General features: G+C 42.6%; 1 protein-coding gene across 1 annotated transcript; it reads right to left on the reverse strand.

Moving 5' to 3' along the window:
• Window positions 1–123: 123 nt before the first annotated feature.
• Window positions 124–13147, reverse strand: LOC120056191 (dnaJ homolog subfamily B member 4-like). The gene is made up of 3 exons (XM_039004427.1): window positions 12595–13147; window positions 5599–6194; window positions 124–676 (listed from the first exon to the last, which is right to left on the reverse strand). The coding sequence occupies exons 1-3, from the start codon at window positions 12803–12805 to the stop codon at window positions 443–445; spliced, it is 1041 nt and encodes a 346-aa protein (XP_038860355.1). The 5' UTR covers window positions 12806–13147; the 3' UTR covers window positions 124–442.
• Between the last annotated feature and the right edge of the window lie 1006 nt (window positions 13148–14153).

The following is a 14153-nucleotide window of genomic DNA, read 5'->3' on the forward strand; positions in this document are numbered from 1 at the left end:
AGGATGAGAGAGAGAGAGAGAGGAGGATGAGAGAGAGAGAGAGAGAGAGAGAGAGAGAGAGAGAGAGAGGAGGATGAGAGAGAGAGGAGAGAGAGAGGAGGATGAGAGAGAGGATAGAGAGGAAGATGGGAGAGAGGAGAGAGGAGGATGAGAGAGAGGAGAGAGGAGGATGAGAGAGAGGAGAGAGGAGGATGAGGGAGAGAGAGAGGAGGATGAGGAGAGAGGAGTAAGCTGGCATCCTGATGTCATCCCTTTCCATCCACCAGGTGTGTGTCTCTGTCTCTCTGTCACTCCGTGTCTCTCTGTGTCTCTGTCTCTCTCTGTGTGTCAGTCTCTCTGTCACTCCGTGTCTCTCTGTGTCTCTGTCTCTGTGTCTCTGTCTCTCTCTGTGTGTCGGTCTCTCTGTCTCTGTGTGTCTCTGTCTCTCTGTGTGTATGCTCTTCTAGGAAGCAGGTAAATGCCTCTTCAGGACATCCTTGGCGTTGCTGGGGAGACTCTCGGGAAAGTTCACGTCAAACTCCACCACCAGGTCACCTCTCTGCTCGGGGTTCTTGGGTAAGGGAAGGCCCTGTCCTGCTACAGTCTGTTTCATGCCTGGCTTTATCACATCCGTGATCTTCATGTTACACGTCTTCCCGTCTATCGTAGACACCGTCACCGAGCAACCACACAACGACTAGAAGAGGTAAAGGAGAGGGTACACATAGTCAATGACATGTTGACAGAGTGGACAACACACATGCACACAAACCACAAGATACTGTAACTAGATATAGTTATTATTAGTCTGGAATCGCCTTCAGATTTGTGGTTAGATTTCCTTGACAGATTGAACATGTGTTCTTCTGGTTTGGTGGTTTGCTAAAACCGGACTTTTCCTTCAAGCAGAAACTATGCTCCATTACTGATAAACAAGGCTGTGATTTAACGTGAAGCTATTTTCAATACATGAATAACAAGAGAAGAGGAGAGAGAGAAGAGGAGGAGAGAGAGAGAGAGAGCGAGAGAGAATCTACACACAATACCCCATAATGACAAAGCAAAGACAGATGTTAAGAAATTTTAGCAAATTTATAAAACAAAAACAATATTACATTTACATAAGTATTCAGGCCCTTTACTCAGTACTTTGTTGAAGAAACTTTGGCAGCGATTAAAGCCTTGAGTCTTCTTCGTGTGACGATACAAGCTTGGCACACCTGTATTTGGGGAGTTTCTCCCATTCTATTCAAATCCTCTCAAGCTCTGTCAGGTTGGATGGGGAGCGTCGCTGCACAGCTATTTTCAGGTCTCTCCAGAGACCAGGTTCAAGTCTGGGCTCTGGCTGGACCACTCAAGGACATTCAGAGACTTGTCCCGAAGCCACTCCTGCGTTGTCTTGGCTGTGTGCTTAGAGTCGTTGTCCTGTTGGAAGGTGAACCGTCGCCACAGTCTGAGGTCCTGAGTGCTCTGAAGCAGGTTTTCTTTAAGGATCTTTCCCTCGATCCTGACTAGTCTCTGCCGCTGAATAACATCCCCACAGCATGATGCTGCCACCACCATGCTTCACCGTAGGGATGGTGGCAGGTTTCCTCCAGACGTGACGCTTGGCATTCAGGCCAAAGAGATCAAACTTTGTTTTCATCAGACCAGAGAATCTTGTTTCTCACGGTCTGAGAGTCTTTAGGTGCCTTTTGGCAAACTCCAAGCGGGCTGTCATGTGCCTTTTACTGAGGAGTTGCTTCTGTCTGGCCACCCTACCATAAAGGCCTGATTTGGTGGTGTCACGTTCCTGACCTGTTTTTCCTTTTTCTTGTGTTTATTTAGCTGGTCAGGGCGTGAGTTGGGGTGGGTTGTCGAGGTGTTATTTTCTTGTTGGGTTGTTTGTGTTTGGCCGGGTATGATTCTCAATCAGAGACAGCTGTCAATCGTTGTCCCTGATTGAGAATCATACTTAGGCAGCCTGTGATTCACGTGGTTGTTGTGGGTGGTTGTATCGCGTGTCTGTGTATGTACCACACGGGACTGTTTGCGGTTTGTCACATTTGTTGTTTTGGTATGTTCAGTGTTCAGTCTATTTTCATTAAATATGAACACTAACCACTCTGCATATTGGTCTGATCCTTCTCGCCTCTCCTCCTCGTCCGAGGAGGAGAATTACGACGATCGTTACAGGTGGAGTGCTGCAGAGATGGTTGTCCTTCTGGAAGGTTCTCCCATCTCCACAGAGGAACTCTGGAGCTCAGTCAGAGTGACCATCAGGTTCTTGGTCATCTCCTTGACCAAGGCCTTTATCCCCCGATTGCTCAGTTTGGCCGGACGGACAGCTCTATGAAGAGTCTTGGTGGTTCCAAACTTCTTCCATTTAAGAATGTTGGAGGCCACTGTGTTCTTGGGGAACTTCAATGCTGCAGAAATGTTTTGGTACCCTTCCCCAGATCTGTGCCTCGACACAATCCTATCTTTAAAAAAAATGATGTAACCTTTATTTAACTAAGCAAGTCAGTTAAGAACAAATTCTTATTTACAAATGTTTTATTTATTTTATTTAACCTTTATATGTTTTATTTAACCTTTATATACATTGTAGAATAATAGTGAACATCAAAACTATGAAATAACACATTTTTTGGTTACATCATTTAGTAACCAAAAAACTGTTAAACAAAACAAAATATATTTTATACTCACAATTCTTCCAATTAGCCACCCTTTGCCTTGATGACAGCTTTGCACACTCTTGGCATTCTCTCAACCAGCTTCACCTGGAATTATTTTCTTGACAGAGTTCCCACATATGCTGAGCACTTGTTGGCTGCTTTTCCTTCACTCTGCGGTCCAACTCATCCCAAACCATCTCAATTGGGTTGAGGTCGGGTGATTGTGGAGGCCAGGTGTGGAGGCCAGGTCATCTGATGCAGCACTCCATCACTCTCCTTCTTGGTCAAATAGCCCTTATACAGCCTGGAGGTGCAGTTAAATATAATGAACTTATCCTCAGCAGTAAAGGTAACTCTGGGTCTTTCTTTCCTGTGGCGGTCCACATGAGAGCCAGTTCATCATAGCGCTTGATGGTTTTTGCGAAGAAACGTTCAAAGTTCTTGAAGTTTTACGGATTGACTGACCTTCATGTCTTAAAGTAATGATGGACTGTCGTTTCTCTTTGCTTATTTGAACTGTTCTTGCCATAATATGGACTAGAGGTCGGCCGATTATGATTTTTCAAGCCGATACCGATACCGATTATTGGAGGACCAAAAAAGCCGATACCGATTAATCCGCCAATTTCTTTTGTTTATTTGTAATAATGACAATTACAACAATACTGAATGAACACTTATTTTAACTTAATATAATACATAAATAAAATCAATTTAGCCTCAAATAAATAATGAAACATGTTCAATTTGGTTTAAACAATGCAAAAACAAAGTGTTGGAGAAGAAAGTAAAAGTGCAATATGTGCCATGTAAAAAAGCTAACGTTTAAGTTCCTTGCTCAGAACATGAGAACATATGAAAGCTTTTTTTTCCTTTTAACATGAGTCTTCAATATTCCCAGGTAAGAAGTTTTAGGTTGTAGTTATTATAGGAATTATAGGACTATTTCTCTCTATACCATTTGTATTTCATATACCTTTGACTATTAGATGTTCTTATAGGCACTTTAGTATGGCAGTGTAACAGTATAGCTTGAGTATAGCTTCTCTCGCCCATACCTGGGCTCGAACCAGGAACACATCGACAACAGCCACCCTCGAAGCATCGTTACCCATCGCTCCACAAAAGCCGCGGCTCTGCAAGGGGAACAACTACTCCAAGTCTCAGAGCAAGTGACGTTTGAAACACTATTAGCGCGCACCCCGCTAACTAGCTAGCCATTTCACATCGGTTACACCAGCCTAATCTCGGGAGTTGATAGGCTTGAAGTCATAAACAGCGCAATGCTTGAAGCATTGTGAAGAGCTGCTGGCAAAACGCACAAAAGTGCTGTTTGAATGAATGCTTACGAGCCTGCTGCTGCCTACCACCGCTCAGTCAGACTGCTCTATCAAATATCAAATCATAGACTTAATTATAACATGATAACACACAGAAATACGAGCCTTTGGTCATTAAAATGGTCGAATCCGGAAACTATCATTTAGAAAACAAAACATTTATTATTTCAGTGAAATACGGAACCGTTCCGTATTTTATCTAACGGGTGGCATCCCTAAGTCTAAATATTGCTGTTACATTGTACAACCTTCAATGTTATGTCATAATTATGTACAATTCTGGCAAATAAATTGTGGTCTTTGTTAGGAATAAATGTACTTCACACAGTTCACAACGAGCCAGGCGGCCCAAACTGCTGCATTTACCCTGACTCTGCATGCACCGAACGCAAGAGAAGTGACACAATTTCCCTAGTTATAAGAAATTCATGTTAGCAGGCAATATTAACTAAATATGCAGGTTTAAAAATATATACTTGTGTATTGATTTTAAAGAAAGGCATTGATGTTTATGGTTAGGTACACATTGGTGCAACGACAGTGCTTTTTATACGAATGCGCTTGTTAAATCACGTAGGCTGTGATTCGATGAGAAATTAACAGGCACCGCATCGATTATATGCAACGCAGGACACGCTAGATAAACTGGTAATATCATCAACCATGTGTAGTTAACTAGTGATTATGATTGATTGTTTTTTATAAGATAAGTTTAATGCTAGCTAGCAACTTACCTTGGCTTCTTGCTGCCATCGCATAACAGGTAGTCAGCCTGCCACGCAGGCTCCTCGTGGAGTGCAATGGTCGTGGTTTAGAGCGTTGGACTAGTAACCGGAAGGTTGCAAAAACAAATCCCGAGCTGACAAGGTAAAAATCTGTCGTTCTGCCCCTGAACAAGGCAGTTAACCCACTGTTCCTAGGCCGTCATTGTAAATAACAATGTGTTCTTAACTGACTTGCCTAGTTAAATAAACGTGTATAAAGGTTTATTTTTATTTTTTATAAATCGGTGTCCAATCGGTGTCCAAAAATACCGATTACCGATTGTTATGAAAACTTGAAATCGGCCATTCTGATTAATAGGTCGACCTCTAATATGGACTTGGTCTTTTACCAAATAGGGATATCTTCTGTATACCACCCCTACCTTGTCACAACACAACTGATTGGCTCAAACACATTAAGAAGGAAAGAAATTCCACAAATTAACTTTTAACAAGGCACACCTGTTAATTGAAATGCATTTCAGGTGACTACCTCATGAAGCTAGTTGAGAGAAAGCCAAGAGTGTTTAAAGCTGTCATCAAGGCAAAGGGTGGCTACTTTGAAGATCTAACACTTTTTTGGTTACTACATGATTCCATATGTGTTATTTCATAGTTTTGAAGTCTTCACTACTATTCTACAATGTAGAAAATAGTCAAAATAAAGAAAAACCCTGGAATGAGTAGGTGTGTCCACATTTTCCACTGGTACTGTGTGTCCAGTTGTTCAGCATCTGAACCAGCCAAATCACTCTGTTATTCCACATTGAACCACTTTCTATTGGCAGTGTTTCCCCTAACTATTACTTTGATAAGGCGGCCCACCGAGATCCGCCAAGCAAAAACTCATCTCACCTGTCGTAGACTAACTTTCACCGGGTACACGATGTCCGACCCCTCCCTTCTAAAGTGCATGTGGGGCTTGTCCTTAATGACGAACACAATATCAGCAGGGATCGTATTGGGCGACTCGTCTCCTTCTCTGGGGAACGTGATCTTGGTTCCCTCCTTCCACCCTCTCTTAATCTCTATGGTGAGAATCTTATCCTCCGTCCTCATGGTGCGTCCGTCAGGGTTCATCCTCTTCCTGCTGATCTTCATCCTCTTGGTGCAACCGTGAAACACTTCCTCCAGCGATACCCGCAGCTCGTGATGAACGGCCGGGTCCTGCTTCCTCCTCTGCTGCCCGCCCAGCCCCACGTGGCGGTCCCGAGGGAACCCGTTGAGATTAAACGAGGTGAAGGAGCCGAACGGGTCGTTGCCGTCCACATCCATGTCCTCGTCGTCTCCGCCCGGACCGCGCCCGTTAGCCTTGCGTCCGAAGAACATCTCGAAAGGGTTGGCGCCGCCGAAGAAGGTGGCGAAGGTGGCGTGAGGGTCTCCGTGGAATGTGTAGGAGGTGAAGTTGCTGCCCTGGTCATCTGGACCACTATTGGGACTTCCTTTGAGACCTGACAGGAAATGACACTGGAGTCAACAACCATTCAGATAATGCATTGCATTTAACATATTATGTACTGAGACCTGAGTGACAGCAGCTGGGAAACAATGACATCATTCAGAAAATGCTGATAACCTACGTATAGATAGCTAATGTTGATATGCATTGATAGATAATGCTGATCATTTATGTATTGATAGATAATGATGATAACCTACTGTATGTATTGATAATGATTATAACCTATGCATTGATAGACAATGTCGATAACAATAGATAATGCTAATATGTATTGATAGCTAATGTTAATAACCTATGTATTGATAATGATGATAACCTGTGTATCGATAATGATTATAACCTATGCATTGATAGACAATACCGATAACAATAGATCATGCTATCTATGTATTGATAGATAATGCTGATATGTATTGATAGATAATGCTGATATGTATTGATAGATAATACTGCTATATAGTGATAGATAATGCTGATATGTATTGATAGATAATGCTGATATGTATTGATAGATAATGCTGATATGTATTGATAGATAATTCTGATATGTATTGATAGATAATGCTGATATGTATTGATAGATAATACTGCTATATATTGATAGATAATTCTGATATGTATTGATAGATAATGCTGATATATATTGATAGATAATACTGATATGTATTGATAGATAATGCTGATATGTATTGATAGATAATGTTGATATGTATTGATAGGCTCATTTGAGACCTGAGTGACACTGGAGTGGGGAACCATTCAGATAATGCTAATAACTCGCTGTACGATAGACTACTAGACCTGGGTCAAATACAAACAAGTAGGCTACATCAATTACTTTGTCACCAACTTCAGCTTCACTTGAGTTTGCCCGGCTGCCTACAATGGGACCAATGGAATAGTCCTAGTCTATGGGACCAATGGTATAGTCCTAGTCTATGGGACCAATGGAATAGTCCTAGTCTATGGGACCAATGGAATAGTCCTAGTCTATGGAATAGTCCTAGTCTATGGGACCAATGGAATAGTCCTAGTCTATGGGACCAATGGAATAGTCCTAGTCTATGGGACCAATGGAATAGTCCTAGTCTATGGGACCAATGGTATAGTCCTAGTCTATGAGACCAATGGAATAGTCCTAGTCTATGGGACCAATGGTATAGTCCTAGTCTATGGGACCAATGGAATAGTCCTAGTCTATGGGACCAATGGAATAGTCCTAGTCTATGGGACCAATGGAATAGTCCTAGTCTATGGGACCAATGGAATAGTCCTAGTCTATGGGACCAATGGTATAGTCCTAGTCTATGGGACCAATGGTATAGTCCTAGTCTATGGGACCAATGGAATAGTCCTAGTCTATGGGACCAATGGAATAGTCCTAGTCTATGGGACCAATGGAATAGTCCTAGTCTATGGGACCAATGGAATAGTCCTAGTCTATGGGACCAATGGAATAGTCCTAGTCTATGGGACCAATGGTATAGTCCTAGTCTATGGGACCAATGGAATAGTCCTAGTCTATGGGACCAATGGAATAGTCCTAGTCTATGGGACCAATGGTATAGTCCTAGTCTATGGGACCAATGGAATAGTCCTAGTCTATGAGACCAATGGAATAGTCCTAGTCTATGGGACCAATGGAATAGTCCTAGTCTATGGGACCAATGGAATAGTCCTAGTCTATGGGACCAATGGAATAGTCCTAGTCTATGGGACCAATGGAATAGTCCTAGTCTATGGGACCAATGGTATAGTCCTAGTCTATGGGACCAATGGTATAGTCCTAGTCTATGGGACCAATGGTATAGTCCTAGTCTATGGACCAATGGTATAGTCCTAGTCTATGGAATAGTCCTAGTCTATGGGACCAATGGAATAGTCCTAGTCTATGAGACCAATGGTATAGTCCTAGTCTATGGACCAATGGTATAGTCCTAGTCTATGGGACCAATGGAATAGTCCTAGTCTATGGGACCAATGGAATAGTCCTAGTCTATGGGACCAATGGAATAGTCCTAGTCTATGGGACCAATGGAATAGTCCTAGTCTATGGGACCAATGGTATAGTCCTAGTCTATGGGACCAATGGAATAGTCCTAGTCTATGGGACCAATGGTATAGTCCTAGTCTATGGGACCAATGGTATAGTCCTAGTCTATGGACCAATGGAATAGTCCTAGTCTATGGGACCAATGGAATAGTCCTAGTCTATGGGACCAATGGAATAGTCCTAGTCTATGGACCAATGGTATAGTCCTAGTCTATGGAATAGTCCTAGTCTATGGACCAATGGAATAGTCCTAGTCTATGGGACCAATGGAATAGTCTTAGTCAATGGGACCAATGGAATAGTCCTAGTCTATGGACCAATGGTATAGTCCTAGTCTATGGGACCAATGGAATAGTCCTAGTCTATGGGACCAATGGAATAGTCCTAGTCTATGGGACCAATGGTATAGTCCTAGTCTATGAGACCAATGGAATAGTCCTAGTCTATGGAACCAATGGAATAGTCCTAGTCTATGAGACCAATGGTATGGTCCTAGTCTATGGGACCAATGGTATAGTCCTAGTCTATGGGACCAATGGTATAGTCCTAGTCTATGGGACCAATGGAATAGTCCTAGTCTATGGGACCAATGGAATAGTCCTAGTCTATGGGACCAATGGTATAGTCCTAGTCTATGGAACCAATGGTATAGTCCTAGTCTATGGGACCAATGGAATAGTCCTAGTCTATGGGACCAATGGTATAGTCCTAGTCTATGGACCAATGGTATAGTCCTAGTCTATGGACCAATGGTATAGTCCTAGTCTATGAGACCAATGGTATAGTCCTAGTCTATGGACCAATGGAATAGTCCTAGTCTATGGGACCAATGGAATAGTCCTAGTCTATGGACCAATGGAATAGTCCTAGTCAATGGAATAGTCCTAGTCTATGGGACCGATGGTATAGTCCTAGTCTATGGGACCAATGGAATAGTCCTAGTCTATGAGACCAATGGTATAGTCCTAGTCTATGGACCAATGGAATAGTCCTAGTCAATGGAATAGTCCTAGTCTATGGGACCAATGGAATAGTCCTAGTCTATGGACCAATGGTATAGTCCTAGTCTATGGGACCAATGGAATAGTCCTAGTCTATGGGACCAATGGAATAGTCCTAGTCTATGTGACAAATGGAATAGTCCTAGTCTATGGGACCAATGGAATAGTCCTAGTCTATGGGACCAATGGAATAGTCCTAGTCTATGGGACCAATGGAATAGTCCTAGTCTATGGAATAGTCCTAGTCTATGGACCAATGGAATAGTCCTAGTCTATGGAATAGTCCTAGTCTATGGGACCAATGGAATAGTCCTAGTCTATGGGACCAATGGAATAGTCCTAGTCTATGGGACCAATGGAATAGTCCTAGTCTATGGAATAGTCCTAGTCTATGGACCAATGGAATAGTCCTAGTCTATGGGACCAATGGAATAGTCCTAGTCTATGGGACCAATGGAATAGTCCTAGTCTATGGACCAATGGAATAGTCCTAGTCTATGGGACCAATGGAATAGTCCTAGTCTATGGGACCAATGGTATAGTCCTAGTCTATGGGACCAATGGAATAGTCCTAGTCTATGAGACCAATGGAATAGTCCTAGTCTATGGAATAGTCCTAGTCTATGGGACCAATGGAATAGTCCTAGTCTATGGGACCAATGGAATAGTCCTAGTCTATGGGACCAATGGAATAGTCTTAGTCTATGGGACCAATGGAATAGTCCTAGTCTATGGACCAATGGAATAGTCCTAGTCTATGGGACCAATGGAATAGTCCTAGTCTATGGGACCAATGGAATAGTCCTAGTCTATGAGACCAATGGAATAGTCCTAGTCTATGAGACCAATGGAATAGTCCTAGTCTATGGGACCAATGGAATAGTCCTAGTCTATGGGACCAATGGAATAGTCCTAGTCTATGGGACCAATGGAATAGTCCTAGTCTATGGGACCAATGGAATAGTCCTAGTCTATGGGACCAATGGAATAGTCCTAGTCTATGGGACCAATGGAATAGTCCTAGTCTATGAGACCAATGGAATAGTCCTAGTCTATGGGACCAATGGAATAGTCCTAGTCTATGGGACCAATGGAATAGTCCTAGTCTATGGGACCAATGGAATAGTCCTAGTCTATGAGACCAATGGAATAGTCCTAGTCTATGGAATAGTCCTAGTCTATGGGACCAATGGAATAGTCCTAGTCTATGGGACCAATGGAATAGTCCTAGTCTATGGGACCAATGGAATAGTCTTAGTCAATGGGACCAATGGAATAGTCCTAGTCTATGGGACCAATGGAATAGTCCTAGTCTATGGGACCAATGGAATAGTCCTAGTCTATGGAATAGTCCTAGTCTATGGGACCAATGGAATAGTCCTAGTCTATGGAATAGTCCTAGTCTATGGAATAGTCCTAGTCTATGGAATAGTCCTAGTCTATGGAATAGTCCTAGTGTATGGGACCAATGCAATAGTCCTAGTCTATGGGACCAATGGAATAGTCCTAGTCTATGGGACCAATGGTATAGTCCTAGTCTATGGGACCAATGGAATAGTCCTAGTCTATGGGACCAATGGAATAGTCCTAGTCTATGGGACCAATGGAATAGTCCTAGTCTATGGGACCAATGGAATAGTCCTAGTCTATGGACCAATGGAATAGTCCTAGTCTATGGGACCAATGGTATAGTCCTAGTCTATGGGACCAATGGAATAGTCCTAGTCTATGAGACCAATGGAATAGTCCTAGTCTATGGGACCAATGGAATAGTCCTAGTCTATGGGACCAATGGAATAGTCCTAGTCTATGGGACCAATGGAATAGTCTTAGTCAATGTGCTGGAATATTTGCCATACATAGTATTTGATCCAGGTCTATACTGTACGTAGTATTTGATCCAGGTCTATACTGTACATAGTATTTGATCCAGGTCTATACTGTAAGTAGTATTTGATCCAGGTCTATAGTGTACATAGTATTTGATCCAGGTCTATAGTGTACATAGTATTTGATCCAGGTCTATAGTGTACATAGTATTTGATCCAGGCCTATAGTGTACATAGTATTTGATCCAGGTCTATAGTGTACATAGTATTTGATCCAGGTCTATAGTGTACATAGTATTTGATCCAGGTCTATACTGTACGTAGTATTTGATCCAGGTCTATAGTGTACATAGTATTTGATCCAGGTCTATACTGTACGTAGTATTTGATCCAGGCCTATAGTGTACATAGTATTTGATCCAGGCCTATAGTGTACGTAGTATTTGATCCAGGCCTATAGTGTACATAGTATTTGATCCAGGTCTATACTGTACGTAGTATTTGATCCAGGCCTATAGTGTACATAGTATTTGATCCAGGCCTATAGTGTACGTAGTATTTGATCCAGGTCTATAGTGTAGATAGTATTTGATCCAGGCCTATAGTGTACATAGTATTTGATCCAGGCCTATAGTGTACATAGTATTTGATCCAGGTATATAGTGTACATAGTATTTGATCCAGGTCTATAGTGTAGATAGTATTTGATCCAGGCCTATAGTGTACATAGTATTTGATCCAGGCCTATAGTGTACATAGTATTTAATCCAGGTCTATAGTGTACATAGTATTTGATCCAGGTCTATAGTGTAGATAGTATTTGATCCAGGCCTATAGTGTACATAGTATTTGATCCAGGCCTATAGTGTACATAGTATTTGATCCAGGTCTATAGTGTACATAGTATTTGATCCAGGCCTATACTGTACATAGTATTTGATCCAGGCCTATAGTGTACATAGGCAATACACAGAAGATTACATTCATAAGTACATGGCATTATAGCTGGACGTCTCCCTGTCAGTGGATTCCTCCTACCATGGCAAATCTGCTGTTTTCCCATCTGCTATTGAAATGGTTATAAAGCCTTGGGCTGCAAAACAGCTCTATACTGACATGTTCAACAGCAATTATTGTAATTGACAGTAATAATAATACAATCTGACAATATATTTGTAAATAATTGCTGTTATATATTTCTGACCAACCAAGAGCAATGTCTGCATATTACGGACAGACTGATACGCCACCCTGACAAAAAAGGGAAATAACAGCATATTGGTTTATTATAATAAATGTTACGAATAAATTAAATGAGAGTGAAATGCTGTTGTCTTCTCTAACCAGTGTGGTTAAAATGTCGGTCTGTATTGGATAACGGCCAATTATATTATACGCACATTTTGATGTGTGCGCTCAATGACCCGGGGTGGGTGAAATGACATGAAAACCAGGTAATCAAAAGAAGAAGACAATAATGAAATGTGTAGTGTCGTATTATCCTACCTTCCTCTCCATACTGATCATATATCTCTCTTTTTTTCGGATCACTGAGGACTTCATATGCCTCCGCGATCTCCTTGAATTTCTCCTCGGCGTTGGACGCCTTGTTTTTGTCCGGGTGCCATTTCAGAGCCTGTTTTCTGTACGCCTTTTTGATATCCTCGTCGGCCGCTCCTTTCACTATCCCCAGGATTTTATAATAATCTTTCCCCATAGTTTCCCCCGAAGCGGCCCCGCGCTGGAGAGAAGAGAAGCCGCTGGTGTTTGACGGACGCTGCCTGTCAGTCAATCCGCTATGAAAATATATCCAGGAGGGAGAGAGCCCTCTGATATGGCGGCAAGTGGAAAACTTAACCGCTGCTCTCTCTGCAACTCTCAACAATAATATCAGTGCCAGACAGACACTGACACACAGTCAGGAGAGTTGAACAGCTACAGATAGATTAAGTAGCCTAGCTAGGTTTAGAGTGATTACTCAGAGCTGTGGACCCTGTGATATTTATCCACATCCCGATATAGACACACTAAACAGCCGTGTCTCCCCTCCTCTTGCGTCCGACACCCACCGGCATGCTCTCTCTGCTCGCTGGAATCCAGGGGCTCTTTCTAGAACTTCAATGCTGCTGCTGAAGCACGTCATTTCCCATATTCGGCTCTTTTCTGGGGGGGTCATCTGTTGAGGTGCAAAGATTCCGTTTTGGGGGGGAGGGAGGGATTCATCTGTTGAGGTGCAAAGATGCCGTTTGGGGGGAGGGGGGGTCATCTGTTGAGGTGCAAAGATTCCGTTTTAGGGGGGGGGGGGGGGTCATCTGTTGAGGTGCAAAGATGCCTGTTTTTTTTTATGCCTGTATTTCTGTTTAAACACTCACCTATATGGACTTGGCATCCCAAGTTGAGTGAAAATAACAATAACATGGTCTACAGAACCTAGTCAACTACGTTGTAATCACCTTAACAGGTTATCAGAAGCCTTATAATAAAGGCCTGTGGTTTGGTTAGAGGAGGACAAGACAGGGAGTCGATTGAATTTAAGTGGAGTAATGGTCTGTTTGGTGTCTTTGCATTCAAGTCATCAGCTATGGTGTTAAGAGGATCCATATCCAGAGGGTAGGCCTCCTGTCCAGCCTTATAACCTCTGACCTGAACCTACTGAGACAGACACTAACCTCTGACCTGTACCTGCTGAGACAGACACTAACCTCTGACCTGTACCTGCTGAGACAGACACTAACCTCTGACCTGTACCTACTGAGACAGACACTAACCTCTGACCTGTACCTACTGAGACAGACACTAACCTCTGACCTGTACCTACTGAGACAGACACTAACCTCTGACCTGTACCTACTGAGACAGACACTAACCTCTGACCTGTACCTACTGAGACAGACACTAACCTCTGACCTGTACCTACTGAGACAGACACTAACCTCTGACCTGTACCTCCTGAGACAGACACTAACCTCTGACCTGTACCTCCTGAGACAGACACTAACCTCTGACCTGTACCTACTGAGACAGACACTAACCTCTGACCTGTACCTACTGAGACAGACACTAAC

Source organism: Salvelinus namaycush, chromosome 11 (assembly GCF_016432855.1).
Source record: "Salvelinus namaycush isolate Seneca chromosome 11, SaNama_1.0, whole genome shotgun sequence".
Classification (NCBI taxonomy): domain Eukaryota; kingdom Metazoa; phylum Chordata; class Actinopteri; order Salmoniformes; family Salmonidae; genus Salvelinus; species Salvelinus namaycush.